We start from the raw sequence: 19,382 nt of genomic DNA on the forward strand, positions 1-19,382 counted from the left end.
AGTTACTTTACCTCTTCTGAGCCTTGATTTCCTGATCTATTAAATGGTGATAATAAAGCCGAATTTAGGATCACTGTGAGGTCAAACGTAATCAATTAATGTAAAGCACTTGAAACTTACTGGCATAGAGGAAGTTTTTGAAACATGGTAACTATGATTATGGGAACTAAAATAGTGACTTAGCACATTTATTTGATGAATCCAGAATTAGAATTCCTGCTTTTCCACAGTGTCTCTTAAATATTTTCATTTTCTATCATTAATATCCTGTTATACCCCATGATAAATATCTTCTCATATTCCTAATTAAAACCAAGTTTAAAAGGCCCCAAAAGTCATAAAATCTTGTCTGCCCTGTTATGTCACTTTAATATATTTCCCAATACAATTTCATGATTCACCCATAAAAAGTTGTGGGTCTTCAAAAAGGAACTCAGTGTGAAGTCCCATTTGATTGATATAATAATAAAAACACCTTAGATTTTTATAGTACCTTTTATCACAAAAAGCTCAATGCACTTTTACATATTTATCATTGTAACCCCAGAATGTAAGGAAGAACATAAATTACTGCTCATTTTCAGGGCATTTAGGCATTAGGAATTTAGGTAGCATTTCTAAGGTTAATAGAAATAGAAAGCTGGTTTCCTGGATGTCAGTCTTTATGCAATCTGTTACTCACTTTGGCATTAATTATTGCTATTGTTACTTTAGTTAAGCTCACCGTTTGGCATTAAATATATAATTCAGTTAATTACTCACTGAAATCAAGTTGAGTCAAATACATACTATCAAAGGCTAATTAAATTAAAATATTTTTATTTTATGCCAAGAGACATTTTTTATTATTCAATTATATATATGCATACACTAGCTATCCTTATTTACTATTCTGTGTTAACTGTAATGCCAGATTTTTAAAGTTACTAGCCGTTTACAGCCTTGAAAGAAATCGGTTTCAATCTCATCACTCGCCTCTCCCCAGGCTCATTCCCTCTCTCCATATATATTTTTATAGGCTATTATGTTTATTCCATTTACATAGCTTACAGTACTTTGTGCTGTAGTTATCTATGTCTTAGGTTGTCTGAAAAATCTATCAAAATAAATATCTAAAGGAATATAGAGGCTAACTATATAAGGGGCACAAGAGAATATGCTTTTTATAATAGTTTTCTGTTTGACTAAAAACAGAGAAAATCATGATGTCCACTTGACATTGTAAAACATGTAAAACATAGAATATCAAAAGAAGACTAAAACTTGCTTATAGTTTATAGTTTTACAGTTCCCTCCTGGGCTTACTTTGCTATGGATTGATAGATACAGCTACAGATGAGGACTTTCAGCGAGGAGTGAGATGGTAGGAAACAAAAAACTGCAGACTGATAAAAGAAGGGACCTTAAAGTTTTGGGAGTCTAAAGTCATTGTAGGGCACAATGGAAAACAGGCTTAACGTTTTTATTTTAAACTTCAATAGGCATCTGGCTATATCCTAAATCTATCTTATAATTTGATAAGGTTGACTCACTCAGGGTCAAGCCCAGTCATGTGACTGCCAGGCTTCTATGAGGAAGTGTAATTAGCACCAAGAAGAAACACACACAGATACACAGAATAGCCTGCCCTGCAGTTTATCATCATTTCACATCAACCCCAGCTTGATGTGACTAAATGGAAAATCTATTTTTCTGATTGAGCATGTGTATATGCATTTTAAGAAAGGCCGAGAATACCGTTACAATAGAAATAATGTTCTATTCCTTTGGTCACTGTCATTCTCATATGAGATATTAGAGAATACGGTTGTTTGAAATGTCAGTTTTTGTAAACACAAGTTGGAAGATGTAACATAAATGAATAGTGTTACAGACTGTTTAAGCTGTTTGAGTAACAAATAGACATTTCCTTGAATTATTTTGACACAAGTTACTGTAAAATTTATTTTTTCTTGCCGATATTCTAGATTCCATGAGCAGAAAATGAAGTTTTTCTTTTATGTCAGTTCTTATTACTTAACTCATAGAGCACTGATATTTTCTAGAATACTAATATTTCCTAGATGTATAATGAACATGAAAAGAGAGGCATGTCTCCGTATTAGTCATATCAAAAGGAAACATGAAAGTATGAGGCTCTTGGCAAGATTTTTATAAAAGAGGAAAACATTAACATATACTACTGAGTTTTAGTCCTCAGAGTATTAAAAGATATTTGAATAAATCAACTCTATTGGGGTGTGTGTGTCTGTGTGTCTGTGTGTTCAGAGCTAACGAAATGAGGTCCAGAGGTGAAAATGAGCAAGATGTTAGTGGAGGAGACTGGCTGAGTGTACTGAAGGAAGTGGGCTGGAGAGCAATAAGATATCAGCCCTGGTGGCGCACTGGTTAAGGGCTCAGCTGCTAACCAAAAGGTTGGTGGTTCGAATCCACCAGCCACACCTTGGAAATATTATGGGGCAGTTCTACTCTGTCCTATAGGATCACTATGAGTCAGAATCGACTCAACAGAAACACGTTTGGTTTTTTGGCAGGTATTGTGGAGGAATCCATGGGTGGCGCAAACGGTTAAGAGCTGGAATACTAACCGAGAGGTTGGTGGTTCAAACATACCCAGAGGCGCCTTGGAAGTAAAGCCTGGTGATCTGCTTCCAAAAGGTCACAGTCTTGAAAACCCTATGGAACAGTTCTGCTCTGCACGCTTGGGGTCGCTCGAGTTGGAATCAACTCGATGGCAACTAGCAACAACAAGATTTTGTGAAGCCATATCATGGAGGACTTTGAAAGCCAGCAGATGGAAGTACAGATATAAAACTACTGGGTATAGGATATACCTATTGACAACTGTGAGTTTTTAGAAATGCCAAGTAGGAAGAGACACAAAGTTATAGAAATCAGTACCAAGACAAGAGGAGGGTTAAGATGCTTGTCTAAAGCTCTTTTTTAAGTTTTCTTGCAATGAGGTGGTGGGGTCAGAGGATAATAGAAATGGGAGGGGGGGCGCTGACTGATATGAAAGACGGAATGATGACACTGATAATAATGAAAGTGATCTGATGGTCAAAATATTTATACCACAAACTGGGAAAGTGATGGGATTGTGAACCAATACCACTCTTGGGCCAAAAAGTCCGTGAAAGCTATGAGGGAGAGGAGGAACCAGAGCCTATTAGGCTGGTACCCTGCTTAGCCCCGGAGGCCTCTCCAACACCTTTGTGCCTAAGGGAGAGCTCTGAAAATGCTTCTGGGAAGGATGCACTGTGGCACTGAGCCAAGATCCTTAGACTTGGAGAAAGGCAACATGAGTCCTAGTTTTATTTATACCACTAACTAGCTGGTTCCCTTCAGCAAGTCACTCTGACTAACTCTCATGATTCCCATATATAAACCGGAGAAGACTGGATTAGTGATAACAATAATGGGTCACCATTTATTGAGTTATGTGCTAGGTAGCATTCTAGGGCTTTACATACACTTAATCAGCAAATTCTCACAATTACCCTATCATTTTACAGATGAGGAAACTGGGGAAGTTAAGTAATTTGCCCAAAATCATACAATTAGAAATTGACAGAACTGGATTTGACCCCAGGTAGTCTGGTTCTAGGGCCCAAGTCCTTAACCACTATTCACTAGATGACCTCTAATGACCATTCCAGATGTAAAATTCGCAACTCTAAGGAAATGTAGCAAAAATTAAAGATGACACAATACTTGCAAGAGAACAAAAGCACAAGGAAAATAGACATTACAATTAACACAAACAAAACTATATTTTTTATATTGGAAATATTCATATTCTTACGTCTTGCCATGCTATTGCTGACAAATTCAAGAGAGATAAAATTGATAATTGGGTGATTTGCATCTTTAAAATGACTCAGGTCAAATACAATGAGTTCGAGAAATATTATATAAGATGTCCTAGGATGCCCTCACCATTGGGTAGTGTTATTTGGAAGTTTAAGGCAATTTTAATTATTTTGTTTTTGCATCTTAATTTTATAAAGTCTACTCCATTACCATATAGTAAATGGTTCTAAAGTCATTAAAACAGATGGTGTATATTTCTTATTTACTGATATGTAAAGATTTCTATGAAATATTGTTGAAAGTATTAAACATCATGTAAAGGATGTTCACTAGAACATTAAATAGTAGCTGTTCTGACGTGATAGGAGTTGGAGTTATAGCTACCTTTTTTAATGTTCTCTGCATTACTGAGTTTTTTAAAAAAATTCTTAGCACTTTTTTATAAATCAGAAAAATAGATAGTTTTGTGTTTGGGGAGAGGGAATAAACTCTTAAGTTCAAACTTCAGGCCCTTCAGCTACCAGGTAGGGGCAGTTGCTAGATACTGAATGGTGAGGACCACTGACCTCTTAAAAGACAACTTAGATTCAGAGACATGATATATAACAGCCCAGGAGCTTTATAGTTTATAAAGAAAATAATGCTCACTTACAAAAATAAACTTGAGATGTTAATACATATGGAGAGTAAATACAACAGACCTATTAAAACAAAATGACAAAAATCTCAGAAATTATTCTAACAGTTTCTTAGACTACAACATCAGATGTACCTATCCTGTCTGATTAGAATCACTTAATATTCATTATACACAAGAACATCAGCTATTTCCTCCTTCACTCACTGCCTGTCTATATTCTGGCCAGTAGATATTCTTCTTTTCATTTAATTATTCATTTCTTTTCCTCTATTATTCCCTTTCCCACAGTTCCCTGACAATCTCAGGAAAAGAACCTTCATTCCCAACTAGCAAAGCCCCTAAAGTGATTTGCCTATATTTCCATGGCACATAAATACACGAAAAGTACAATATATTAAATAATTATAATGATACTAAACAAAAACTGGCTTCTTGACAGGTACCATTTAGTGAATTGCTATTTCAATGCCCTAAAGAGTCACTTGAACAAGTTAATTCAATTGTCAGGTTGTTTAAATTCTGTCTTTAAAATCAGTCTTTAGAGAATGGGAAATTGGCTCACTGTCTCTCTACTCTATGAGATGGTACAGTCTCTGGACATCTTTACTTACTCTTTTTTTTAAATGTAAAAATATTCTAATATCATGGCCTCAGTTATCATCATCATCATCATTATTTGCTATTTAAAAATATTCTAATATCATGGTCAAGAATCTAACAAGAGCTACAAGATCTACTAAAATGAATAATAAGATTTTTTTATTTGTTTTGAAATGAATTCTATGATTAAATTTGTGGCATTGGTAGAACCGAAAAAAAAAAAGGCATTAAGAAACAACACCAAAATAAGGAAAATTTAATTTTTAATATATATAACAAGTGACTCTTGTACTATCTTTTAAGCTTTACAAATTGTGAACATGTATTAATTTTTATATATGAATTATGACCATTTTGAAAGAAAGTTATTTGTCATAAACAGAGGACATAAAGTGACTTGCCCTCACTCATGCACTCATTTCACTGGTGGTGCAGTCTTGAATAATTTTAGACCAAACATGACTGCAGCAATCAATTCTCACCCAATTTATTGGGCATGAGTTAAAGCCAATTAAAAAAGCATTTCTGGTGCAATTCAAGGGGAAAAATGTATAAACCCATGAAAAACAGATTTCAGTCCTGGACACGAGTCATCACTATTCTAAATATTTGTATGAGCCCCAAATCAGAAAAAAACAAATCGTAAAATTGCATATTCCACATTGGAAGCTACATTTATTAGCAATAATTTTAAACAATTGCTATTTTTTTAATAAGAAATTAACCTGGAAGGAAATCTAGACTCTTCTAACATTGTATCATATTTGAATAATTTTTAGCAGTGAAATTAAAAGGTAGTTTACAGCAGCTACTTTGGTTCTGAATTAAGAACTGAGGCAAAAAGTCATCTGTGACCTTTATACAAAGGATGTAAAATATTCTATATATAATTTTAAAGTATCTCTTACCTATTAGACCATACCTCCTTTCACATGAATATAGTGGCTCTCTTTTAAGGCCATAAAATGAAACAATCCCTGTACGCTCCAGATATTCTTAGGGTAATCAATGAAGCAAAATGGAAACTTCTAGGTTGGAAATTACAGCTATAAAATACAGCCATATGTTCTAAATCTTTGCATTAAAGCTCTGTTCAAGTCCAGGGTTGAAATGGTTAAAAGAAGTCAAACAGACCTGAATTCTGGTTCTGCTTCTCGCATGCCCTTGGTGTATGGCTTTGGGCATGTCAGCCAACCTCTCCAACCTCAGCTTTCTCATTAGTAAAATGGGTATATAAATAATAACCATCTTTTAGGGATATTTTGAGCACTAAGTGAAAAAAAACATTTTGTCAAATGCCTGGCAGAGCACCTGGCGCAGAGTGAATCTTCAATGAATGCTAGAACAGGTGAAACAAAAGCCCAGCAGTTCTCACTACATAAATGCAGCAATCTACCTGTGGAGGTTTTTCTTTTCTTTCTTTTTTCTTTAAAGCACAGATGCATGGTCTTTACCATGGAAGATTCTACTCAGTAACCTGCCATGGATAATTTTGATGAACCGCTGACTCAGAGCAAAAAAAAAAAAGTAAAGATTTTTCAGTTGCTCAGTTAAAATGGAGTTAAAGTCAACTCTGGCTTGAACCATTTTGGTCTGACTCTGTGGAACAGATTAACTGGAAAAATTCCGAACTTTGTACTGGGATTTAAAGTTTTGTTTTTAAATTTACATTCATATGTCTGTGAAGCCACAGAGATTTACCACAATTTCCTGTTAGTAAAATGAAAGAACAGATGTATGAGCTAATAGGGTTTCCAACCCTGGGTTCTGGTTGGAACCCATGACGAGAATCTGCATTTCTAACAAGTTCCCAGGCGATGCTAATGCTGCTGGTTAGGGACCAATTCTGAGAACCACCAGTAGAGTAATGGTGGTTCTCAAAATTTATTATACATAAGAATCATCTAGGGATCTTGTTAAAATGTAGATTCTGATTCAGTTTATCTGGGGTGGAAATGCAAATTCTCAGCAGAGGTTCAAAACCAGAACAAACTGGCTCGAAACCCTGGAGCGAACCCTGGGAAATTACAGTCATTCCACTCACATGGGTTTATTTTAGAGTTTGCTATACCTTGTAGCTTTTACTTATCTTTAATAAACATAGGCAGATAAGCCAATACAATCCCAAATCAATTTTTTATCCAAATTCTATTTTGTTGTTGATTTAGTTCATTTCTAATTGTACTACTTCAACGTTAGCAAACAAACTTCTCAGTGATGAATATCAAGGAATGCCACATGGTTAAGAAAAGCTAACTACTAGGAAAACATACATATTGGCCTGACCTGACCACCTTTCAAGTTCCTTGATTGTTTAACAAAAATGAGGGCTTTTTCCCTGGGAGTAACTTTCATGTATTAACAAAAACCAGGAGTTTCCTTAATACCCTCCCACTAGTGGATTTTGTTTATTAGATCAACAACCTGTCACCTTGGAAGGGAAAGAGATATTATCCAGGTAGACCTTGGGTTTCAGCAATGAGGTGAAGGGGTAGCACAAACTGAAGGGACCAAAGGACAGTCAGGTCCTAGTGATATCAAGAGGAGCTGAGAAAACCAACCACATAGTTTTCAGGATTTTTGCCTAGGGCAGCCCTGAGTGTAGCTGGTATATTCTCCTTTGCAGTGAGAAGTTACCAAGACTGTTGACTTTTATACGCCTTGTCAGCAGGGATTCGGGGTGATTTATACCCTGACTTATCTCCACACTGGTGGTGGAGTGGTTAAGAGCTATGGCTGCTAACCAAAAGGTCAGCAGTTTGAATCCTCCAGGAGCTCCTTGGAAACCTTATGGGGCAGTTCTACTCTGTCCTGCAGGGTCGCTATGAGTCAGAATAGACTCGAAGGCAATGGGTTTGGGTTTTTTTTTTGTTTATCTCCACACAGGAATCAGGGAAAATCCCAAAGCTGCCACACCACCAGGTAGTTTTTAATTTAAAAAGTTTTAAGTGCAGGCCATTGAAATACCCTCTCGCTAGATCTAAAAAGGCAAATTATGTAGGTTACTTAAGATCTCATTGGGAAAATATTCTTAGGGGACGTTATACCCCCAGGGCTTTAGATATGACTCTTCAGTCTACATACAATTCAACATCATGTATTTGTAAAGATATGAATAGATTAAGAAGATGTTGATTAAGGGGTTGGTATAAGGCATAGTGGTTAAAAGCTTGGCTGCTAACCAAAAGGTCAGCAGTTTAAATCCACCAGCTGCTCCTTGAAAACCCTATAGGGTAGTTCTATTCTGTCCTATAGGGTTGCTATGAGTCAGAACTGACTCCCACAACAACAATAACATCTAGATTCTAGTTTGAAAACTGCCGTGAATCTTTATGTTCATATATATAAAATGAGAATGATAGTATTTCCTTTTCTTACTTCATGGGGTTCTTGTGAAATTAAAATAATATTATATATATGAAACCTGGAAAAATTTTATAGGAATTTTTTAACAATACAACTTTCTAATAAATTATCCAAAAGCCTACCAGGAACAATATGAGTCCCCAAAAGTTTGAAAATCAAGTTGAAAGAAAACAACCTTATAAAACTTCAAAAAGTGAAATTGCCTGAAACTTGCTGAACTGTGATGAAACATAAAAATGAAAATCTGTAGAAAAAGTGGAACCTTCCATTGTTCTTTCTTTGTTTATGAATATAATGATTCATCTAAGTCTAGCCTTAGACAATCGGTTTCTAAAATGTGGCTCTTTGAAATTTCAGTAAGGAGAAAGGCCTCTCAGAACTTTTCATTTAACCAGCAGAGAATTGCTGTCTCACAGCTGGAAGCCTGAACAGCTGTTGACTCTGACACTTTTCTATTCCCCTGGGTGAGGGAGGGTTCAGGGATCCTCACTTCACCATCAGGCCAGCTAGCAACGTATGTGCTCAGAAAGCTGTCCCCATGCAACCCAACTCCAAGGCCACGCCTCCACACACACCCTATGATGAGGGAACTTACTTATCAGAGCCCCTTTGCACCTAAATGGGGGAGATATTCTCACCCGTTCAGGAAAACCAGCTTCCATGGAAGTTTGCTTTCTGACCCTTGGCCAGATCACATGGCTTGTGTGATCATGAGGATTCCTTGAAAGACTCCTGACGTAAGTAAGTCTCAGGGTTTGAGATCCTTTTGTCGTTGTTGCTGTTAGTTGCCATCAAGTTGTCCCCCCCTTCCCCACTCATGGTGACCCCATGTACAAAGAGATCGAACTGTTGTGTTCCACTGGGTTTTCACTGGCTAATTTTTAGAAGTAGATCACTAGGCCTTTCTTCCTAATATGTCTTAGTCTGGAAGTAACACTGAAACCTGTTTAGCATCCCAGCAACACACAAGCCTCCACTGACAGAGGGGTAGTGACTGAGCTTGAGGTACACTGACCAGGAATTAAATCCAGGTCTCCTACAGGAAAGATGAGAATGCTTCCACTGAACCATCACTGCCCTCTGACATCCTTTTAGAATTCATCAATACCCATTTTTAACAGCATACAGGAAATTTCCCTCCACTTGAGGTGCATTCCTGGGTCTTTTTTTTTTTTTTTTTTAGTTTCTATTAAATAGCTAACTTTGCCTTGAATTTACAGGAAGAAAAAGAAGCAAAAAGAATAGATCAGAATAGCTGCCACTGCAGTACTATTCATTGTATCCACTAGAGGACTCCTTTCAGAATGGCTCGAAATATCTCCCCTCTCATTCTCTGAGGCCTCTGGCATTTGATGCTCAACTGACTCTTGAGTTGGGCCACTGGCTACATAACAGTGTTAGAATGAAAACATTCGCCCTACTTTAACACCTCCTGCTAGTTCAATAAAGCGATGTTTAAATAACTGAACTGGCTTCAATGAACTGTACTTGCCATTTTTTCCTGCTTCTTAGCTAGATAAAATGGAGATAATTATGAAGTGGATGAGCAGGTTTAATGAAAGCCAGTTTCTTTGGGTATACTCCTGAAGCAGCAATCATCATCTGTTTGGCTTTTGAAGAGCAACAATTATAATCACTTAAACCCCCAAGGGGAACAAAAATAGAATTTACATTAGCATATAAAATATACAGCTGGATTGGGCAAGCCTATAAAATTCTGGGGAAATCATTCTAATCTGAATGCTATTCAAACTCACAAGTAAAATGAGTTCAAGAGTATTTTACATGCTTCCTTCCTATGAAATAATACATACAAAAATCTTGAGAGGATTTTCCTAAAAATGAACACAAGGAAATAAAAAATTGTTGCCAGGAGAGAATCCCAGTGGGAATGGGCTCAACTATACTGTCAAGATATGAGAGAGCAAAATGCATAGTGATATCCACATGAAGTACTAATCATTCTGAAGTGAAGGTTTTTCACAGTAAAACTACATGCATTTGAGAGTTTAGGAAAGAAAATAGGGTGGTTTTAGTCTGCTCAACAATGAAACTTAATCATAAACAAGAAAAAGTTTAGATTAATAGTACTTCCCTCCTTCATTGTAAATGTGAAAGCAATACAAAGGAAAGTGAAATTGCTTAAGTTGATACCCTATGTTATGAAGCAGAATTCTCTTTCCTATTTTAAAACATTTTCATATCATTTCTTCTCAAATAACCTCTTTCTTAACAACCCCCTTTTCTAATTCTAGCCCAGATCACAGGCAATCTCCTTCACCATTTATGTTATTTAATCACTTTTGCTTTTGTGTGCTTTTCATGGCTTGCAAGATACTTTTTTTTTGGTAGAACATAGAAGAATAAAAACTGAGTCTTTGCCTTAAGTACATTTCAATATGTAAAAAGTAGACAAATATATGTTTCTTCTCTCTGTATATTATTTGAAGGTCCACTATTAAAATTTTTTATAATGGGGGAAAAAAAGCCAGTGTGCAAAACTTTACCTCCACTGAGAAGCCTTCCTCAATACCCACACTGAAGCCAACCAGAAGGCATATTGGTGAGAGCCTCCTTGGTGCTCCTAAAAGCACTTTGTACAAACCTCTGATAGCAATTATCTCACTGTAGTATAACCATTTGTTGACATGTCTATCTCCTACACAGACTGTGCATTAATTAACAGGACAGCTATTTTTCTATGGGTGTATCCAGGCACTAGCACCACGCCTAAAACCTAATAAGCATGTGATCATGTTTGTTAAGGGCAGTAAAACCCGTGAAAACTGGAACCTGTGTAAGGCAGAAACCTGTCAGAGAAGGAAAACTCAAATATTTTCCACTAAATAGAGAGCGATAGAATAGTGGTGACTGTACCCTCTCAAAGGCAGAAAACTTGTGAGACCTGGAAAAACAAGGCAGTCCCATTAAGTTCCTGTCTCACAGGTTTCACTGTATACCATTAATTTGCATTCCAAAACACATCAAAATATTACGGTATCCATGTTAAGACCCAAACTTATATATTAAATGCAATTCTCTACCACAATATCAAATTTAACGGTGATAAATTAAGCACTGAAGAATTGGAAATGCAAAAGTTTAGATTTCTATAGAATCTTAGCTCTCATTACCCTTATCAAAGAATAGTGATATATATATATTTTATTTTATTAAATATTTATCATGTTAATCAGTTCTTTAAACTATCTATCCCGTGGTTAATTATTTTTACTGGAAAGCCTTGTAAAGCTGAGCTCTTAGCTCTTAATGGTAGTGACCTCCGGTCTCGTTCACTTTATATCTCTATTTTTCCAAATGTAAAACCATTAACATTCTCAGCCGTTGTCAATGTCCATTAGATGTGGTAGTGTCTAGGCTGTATTAGTCTGTTCTTTGCTGTAAACCTTTTATGCTCTGAGAGGCTTTGAAAGTCCACAATATATTCCTTTACTTTGAACATAACATGTAATGATTTCATGTTCAAAATAATTTACAGGGATAATTGAGGTGCACAGCTTGAGGGAATCCAGTACCTGTGCAGGACCTTCTTTAAGGTTCTTCAGCTTTTTTCCTAATTTAAACAAAATCCACATATTTCCCACTAATTTTTCAAGTGAAATTATTATTTTCTTATATAAGTTATGAGAAAGCAATAATGGAGGAGACAAAAATAGACTCCACAAACCTATCCTAAAACACACCTGGATTTGTACTTAATAGTAAATGTTGTTAGTATTCTTACTATTAGATAAAATTCAGTTTGGCAGCATTATCCCACAAGTTTAAAACTGAAACACTGCTTTAATGATTTTCCTTTTTTGCTTCATACTGATATAACCATAACTGTATTTATGTTTTTATTTTATATATTCATCATTTATGCATACAGATCATGCACTTTAATAAATTTAAAGGAAAAGATGAAGAAATTGCCTAGACAGTTCTATGATTTAAGACATAGAAATGTAATATGAATTTCCAAATCGAGGATAAAATAGAAAAATAAACAAATATTTTATTAACTGTAATAAAAACTGAGCCTGAATTTTATTTAAAATGAGACTAGTAACTAAAATTAGTTTTTAGAGTAAAAATCCAAGGGTCTTTCAAGGCATGGTCTCCAAGGTTAAAGTGAGATGGAGCTGAGTTATATGCAATTGATTGGTGGAATATTCTGTGGTTGAAGTGCTCAGGCCTCACAATTCTCTCCTTTATAACATGGTTCTTAAAAGTCCAAAATTATCTGACTTCTAGAAAATCTATTGGAACTCTTAAAATAATGTGGTTTAAGCACGATAGATCTGAATGATTTTATTTCATGGGAATCTGAAACTTACAAAATGGATAAATCAGTTTTTTAAAAGTTCTTCCCTTATCAAGAGCATTAATCCAAATGCTATTTTAAAGTGTGAGCTCTCTGCATGTTAAAAAAGTGACCCAACCTAAAAAAAAAAAAAAGATTTACACAAACCATCTCAGCAGCCCATTTATTGCCTAAAGTGCAGATAGAGTTCTTTTAAGTATTTTCTTTTCAGATGAAAAGTGAAAAATTGAGCAGTTTTCTATTGAATGTAAATGATGTCCTTAAACATTTTTTCATTGGTACTTAGGGAAACTTGAATGAATTATCTTGATAAAATCTTAACATCTTCACTTTTGCAGATCCAAGCTCATAAATAAAATTGAACAGATGAAATATCCATGTTCCAATCTCTCAGCTCCCAAGATTTTAAAAATGAAAAAAAAGTAAAATTAGGGCATTTTAAAGAGAAAGGATGTTTTTCCTGTATTTATTAGACAGCCTATTCATCTTTAATATTTAAAAAGGAACATTTTATATTCTATAGCTCTTTATAACTTTGTTTCTTTAGTTCCCTAAATAAGGGTGGTGTGAAAAATGGAGTGCCTTAATCACTGAACGATCTGGGTAGAAGTTATTTGATTGTAAGTGTATGAATGTGAAGGAGCCCTGGTGGCAAAGCAGTTAAGCGCTCAGCTGCTAACCAAGAGGTCAGCATTTGAACTCACCAGCTGCTCCCCGGGAGAAAGACATGGCACTCTGCCTTGGAAACCCTATGGGGTAGTTCTACTCCGTCCTATAGGGGCACTATGAGCCGGAATCAACTCGACAGCAATGGGTTTGGTTTTGGTTTGATATCATTGTAAACTGTAACATAGAGAATAAATAATATGGCCAAAAAAATCATCAAATGATTTGCTACTTATAAAACCATACAGTACCATTTTATTACTTTAGCCAAATTTAGTGTAATAAAATTTTTTAAATCTTTAAAATGAAAAATTAAATCCCATTTACGTTAGTAAAATGGAAAAACAAAACAAAACACTGTGCTTATTTGATTTTAAGTTCCCTTTTAAGGAAACTGGGTTTGGAGTGAGGTTTTCTGCTCGTTAGGTAGACATTGTTGGGATATATCTTAAAACACTTTTGTCGTTGTAACTGATTTAATCTTTCTCTCCTTTAGTATAGTTTGAGGTGGAATGGAGAATGCAGTAAATTCTCCATAATTAATGCCCCCAAAGAGAAACAACCAGCCAGACTAGGCTAAATCCAATTTAGGAATATAGTTAGAAATAATATCTGTGAGATATTTTTCTGCCAAACATTTTATCAAGGAAAGTACCAAAATTAACAGGTACTCATTCCTCAGAATTTGTGGTGATTATGTGGGTTTTCTCTGGAGATAAGAAGGTCTTTTTAAATTCAGTAAATTAGCTCATATTTTCTATTATTTAATTCTCATTTTGCTTAGTTTTGAACCCAAGCTTAAAATCAGAAAGATTTTTACTCAAATCCTCCCTTTATGGTCTATAAGCTGTCTGACCTTAGTTTCTAGAGTAGTTAAGCCTACCACCTAGAGTGTTTTGAGGATTAACTGAGATAATGTATGTAAAGCACTTAGCATGGTGACTGGATCATGGTAGTAGACAACAAATGTTAACTACTAAATTTAACTTCTTATCTATTTTAAATTTTGTAGTTGATATAAGATACACAATAAATTTAATACTAATAAGTCAGACACAAAAGGACAAATATTATATGACGTCACTTATGTGAAATATCTAGAATAAGCAGATGCATAAAGACTACCAGGGGCTGGGGAGTGGTGTGGGGGCAGTTATTGCTTAAAGAGTACTGAAGTTTGGTTTGAAGTGATGAAAAGCTTGTGGAAATAGATGGTGGTGATCGTTGTAAAACGTGGTGAATGTAATTAATGTCACTAAATTGTATATTAAAAATGTTTAAAATCACAAAGTTTCTGTTATATATATTTAGCCACAGTAAATTTTTTTAAAATTAATACTAATTAGAAGTAATAAATGAAGGCTATTTTTGCTTTTTTTAAATTATAATATCACAACAGCCATTCCTTTTTTTGCTTTTTTTTTTTTTTTTTTCGCTTGCAGGCACGTTTGGTGCCCTAGATATGGTTCAAGGGGTAAAACCTGCAATATAACATCAGATGATCTTGGCTACCACCCACCTCCACCCTCTACATCTCATCCATTTTGTTCCTTTATTGATAATATCTATTTACTTAAAGTAATTCAGTGTTATGGGAAGCAATGGAGATTTCTATGAGAGAACTGTTTAGTTGAAAACAGTTAGAATTTTGTTCTTATGAACATAATAAGTATTCTGTTATTTGTAAAATTTATTCCAGTGGACTGAGGTTTAGGGAAAATATCAAAACATGACCACTATATGTCTAATGTACCAGTGACATAACTAGAACATTGATGAAGGAAATATACTATTATAGTATTCAAATGTGATATAAAGAAATTTCCAAATTGAAAATATTTCCCAAAACTAAAATTACCCCAGAATTATGGTATTAGTGAGGGAAAGTACCAGGAATATGCCATTCAATAGTTCTAAGTATTTTTAAAGGAAATTATACTTCATGTACTATTATCATTTAGAAGATAACTTTCAATTATCCAACTTATTTTAAATAATACTTTTTTATTAGTGTCTTCAACTGAAACAATACTTTCAAGTTGTAGAAGAAAAACTACAGTAAAGTTTAGGGCTTGTTTGAGATTATGAGTATTATAAAATAGCTTATTTTAAAACTAAAACTAAAAGTTTTTTTCTCAAGCACAGAATCAAAGAATTCTTATTTCACGTATGTATAGGACATATTTGCTTACAAATATCCACATAGCAGTAGTTCTGAACTCTGTTTAATATCATATAGATAAATACAGTTCAATATGTACAGTAAAAACTCCAGACACAGCTAGTATGGTTCAAAATTAATTACAAAATTAAATAGCTATGTTAGTTAAGTAGTATGGTCCAAAGTGAATTATACAGTTAAAAACTTTGTTAGTTGACTACCTGTGATCTGAGAATATTAGTTCATAAGAAAAGTCAACTTCCCAATCAGAATCCTTGCTATTACAAATATATAAAATACTATAATCTAATCTACTCTGAGATATTTTCACAAATTTTACTGACTTGATTCCTCTTGTACCAACAAATCAGTAGCTTAGTTAGCCATTTTGTTTTTAAGCTCTCAAATTGGAAATTGTTTTAAGGATAGTAATTACAAGCAGTAAGACTAAAAGCAATAATGATGACTTTGGAAGGTGGCTACAAAAGGTCTCACTTTCTTGTGATTGTTACTGATAAATTATAGTAACTCCATGTAGAACAGACAAAAAGTCAGGCAATCATTAAATAAGTTATTAAAATGCATGCCCAATAAAATACATTAGTGTATATTTATTACAGTACAATCAGTAAAAAAAACAAAACAAAACTATTTTCTATGGTCAGAGGAAGTTTATAATTACTTTTAAAAATCTTTATTTCAGGAATGATCCTGAGAAATACAGGCACATGCAATTATATCTGCACACATATAAATGAAAGTTAAGAATGGTCCCAACAAAAGAAACTAGAAAAAAATTCCCTGGGGCGGGGGAAGCATTTCTCCTTCCATCCCACCCTTAAAATGAGAAAATTCAGATGGACTTGGCTCATCAGAGAATATGCAGGTCCATTTCAGTATAGGGCATCCCAGCCATCTCCATGGCAACAGCCCTTGCCAATTTAAAAGACAACTAGATCCACAAACAGAAAAAGTTAAGACTACTGAGCAATATTTTTTTAAAAGTGCACACCCAGCCAAACAATTTAGAATTCTTCAGAGCAAAGGTTGAGTCTTTTACCAAACTTGAAATTGTTAACTTTGACACAAATACTAGGTTGGATATCTATCTATACACAGAAAGTGAATGAGTTAAAGGGGCAAAGCCAAGAAATCCTTTCCAAGAAGATGCCTCCTATTTTAAAACAATTAAAAGGGATTAGGAGAGGATGTTAAGGAAAGACCCTTAAATAAATCTGTACACTGTAGTCAAAATGGGGGGATGGGGAGAAGAAAGTAGTGGGAAGGAGCGTATCAAGTAATTCCTTCCTCCAGCCTCAAACCTTTTAAAACAATAACTTTCTACATGTATTATTTGAGCATCATTTCCAATTTAAAGTTTGCCTAAGAACAATGACTTTTAATGTTGCCACTTGAGAAAGTGTGAGAAAGAAAGGGGGAGGTTTAACAGTGCAGGTGGGGGCACAGTGATGGTCGTACTGGCTGCCGATGACCCCATTGTTCCTTTTCTCCTCCAGGATATTGATCAGAAATGACCTGGCAACTGTGCGGAGTTCAGGAAGGCAGAGCTGCACGGTTCCTTTGAAACCAGACAATAACCTAGTTCCTTCCCCTGCACCTCTCCCCTGCTGACTGCCAACTCTCACCCACTTTAAATGCATCATTATCATCCCAAGAGTGCTAAACAAATACAGAACTAGTCTACTGACCACAGTAAAGACAAAAACAAAATTAGAACTACTGTTTTTTTTTTCTGTTTCTTTGTTTGTTTAACCACCCCTCCTGCCAGCCCCTAGCCCTTTGTGTGTGAGGATTCCCCTTCAAACCACCCACAGACCGAGCACACATGAAGAAATGGTAATTTTTGGTTTAAAAGTTCACTTACCACGGCAACCTCATACTGCTTTGTCATGCTTTTTGCACTTAATTTTTCAAAACTGCTTGTACAGGGTGCAGAACTGGGAAGGCAGGACTAAAGTATGTCTAGTAATCACAACAAAAAGGAGAGAACATTCACCAATCAAAATTATATTTAAATGTACAATCAAATCCCCGAGCAAGACTCATGGTTCAGACCGTACGAGGGAGGGGGTAGGGGTGGAAAAAGCCAAGCGAACAAAACAAAAGGTAAAGGGGAGGGTTGAGTGGGTGGAGGGGAAATTGATCCAAGCCACCATGTGAGGACTGGCTTAAGCCACCACCATCACCACCACCACCACCCCGCCCCAAGCACCCCCACGATTACCCGAGTGACTGCACTTGCCTCCAGCCAGCTCAACTGCAGGAGAGGAAAGGCCCATCTAAGTTCGCTAGCCCTGCCAGCCTTCCACTGCCTGATGGGTTTGTTCAGGAAGACACTTCCAGAGGCATCCATCCACTTGAGGTCTGGGCTGGGCGGTTGCTACCGGGCGGTTGCAGCCTGGGCTGCTGCGAGCAGCTGCTAAGATCGGTGCAGTCTCAGTTCTTCCTCGTTCGCGCTGCACAATAGCCCCGGCTGGGTGCACCTCATTAAGCCAGCCCGAAAGCCCGAGAAGCAAGGCTAGCAGTGTGACAGCGCTGCCCCTTTGTAATGACTGTGTGATGGATGCAACCGAAGGGTGGGGTCTGGGTGGGTCAAAACTGTTAATGACAGTATGTATCATTCTGTCTGTCCTCCAGGAGAGGGAAGCCCCCTGCCCTTCCTCTAAGTCGGTCTCTCTCTCCCTCTTCTCTTTCTCCCACGCGCATACACGCACGCACACGCACACACACACCACACACACACCACACACACATGCACACTTTCCTCCCTAGTCCCCAACCTCCCTATGACATTTTCTGCAGTGTTCAAAAAGGCATAAAAACGATCGGGTCATTTCCAACTGAGTAGACTATAAACAGCGAATTTCTCTAACATTTAAGGAAGGAGAAGACCCCAAAATCAAAAAAATAAAGGCGGAAGGGGGCGAGAAGAGACGCGTGAGGTGGAAGAGCGAGCCGGATGTTAACTGGTCAATAGTTTGCAACTGTTCATCAACTCGCCCCACCAACTCTGCGCCGCTCAGCTGTCAGCTCAGAACAGCGCTCCCCGCGCACGGCGCTCCTCTCCTCCGAGGGTCCGGGGTCACACTGGGCAGGCCGCAGGGTGAGAAGGGCAATAAAACAATCTCAAGGACCTTGGCTGGCCGGGGTGGAGAGTGCACGTGGCCGGGGGAGGGATCTTGCACCCAGAGCTTGCACCCAACCTGCCGGGGAGAGGCTGCCAAGGTGCGAGAGCGAGTTCTGGGGTCCCAGACGGCCAGATGGGGCAGGGGATTCTGCCCCCGACGTTGGCTCCCCCCTGGGGCCAACGCCCCTGTCCCGCTTACTGGTCCGGGCTGCTCCGCCCTCGCAGGTGTGCAGCGAAGTCGCCACGCCCAGGACTCCACCTCCGCCTCTTCCTTCCCTTCCTGGTAACCTGCCACTCCCTTCCCACGTCACCCTACTCTCGCTCTCGCCCTTGCTGCCCCCAGAAGGCAGAAAACACAGAAGTACCTCTCTTCTTTACCCCCTTTGTGGGCGTGTTGGACCTTTGCTTCGCTGCTTCCCCACCGCCCTCATCCAGTTGAAAACTTCCGCGGATCCTTTTTTTTTCCTTTCAATTTTGCTAATGGTCGGAAGAACCCAGTTCACAGGCACCAGTATTTCATTTCTAGGAAACCCTTACAGGATACTTTATTTCCCTACGTGGACAAATAGATTGCTGTTTTACATTCAACTTTCCATTTCCAACTTACTGGGATCCTGTATACTCTTGATGTGGCTACAAAGCACGTGTTCAAGCAACCAGA

General features: G+C 37.0%; 1 protein-coding gene across 4 annotated transcripts in view; it reads right to left on the reverse strand.

Annotated features, from left to right (window-relative positions):
- ELAVL2 (ELAV like RNA binding protein 2) overlaps positions 1 to 18,190 on the reverse strand; it is a 202,504-nt gene extending 184,314 nt beyond the window's left edge. For all 4 annotated transcript variants that reach the window (XM_023728658.1, XM_023728654.1, XM_023728652.1 and 1 more), the window contains exons 1-2: positions 17,837 to 18,190; positions 17,459 to 17,556 (exon numbers count right to left, since the gene is read on the reverse strand). In XM_023728658.1, coding sequence (XP_023584426.1) covers positions 17,459 to 17,485 — 27 coding nt within the window. In that variant the 5' untranslated portion in view covers positions 17,486 to 17,556; positions 17,837 to 18,190. The remainder of the gene's footprint in view (positions 1 to 17,458; positions 17,557 to 17,836) is intronic.
- Positions 18,191 to 19,382: the final 1,192 nt, after the last annotated feature.

Source organism: Trichechus manatus, unplaced genomic scaffold, assembly GCF_000243295.1.
Source record: "Trichechus manatus latirostris isolate Lorelei unplaced genomic scaffold, TriManLat1.0 scaffold00025, whole genome shotgun sequence".
NCBI classification, from domain to species: domain Eukaryota; kingdom Metazoa; phylum Chordata; class Mammalia; order Sirenia; family Trichechidae; genus Trichechus; species Trichechus manatus.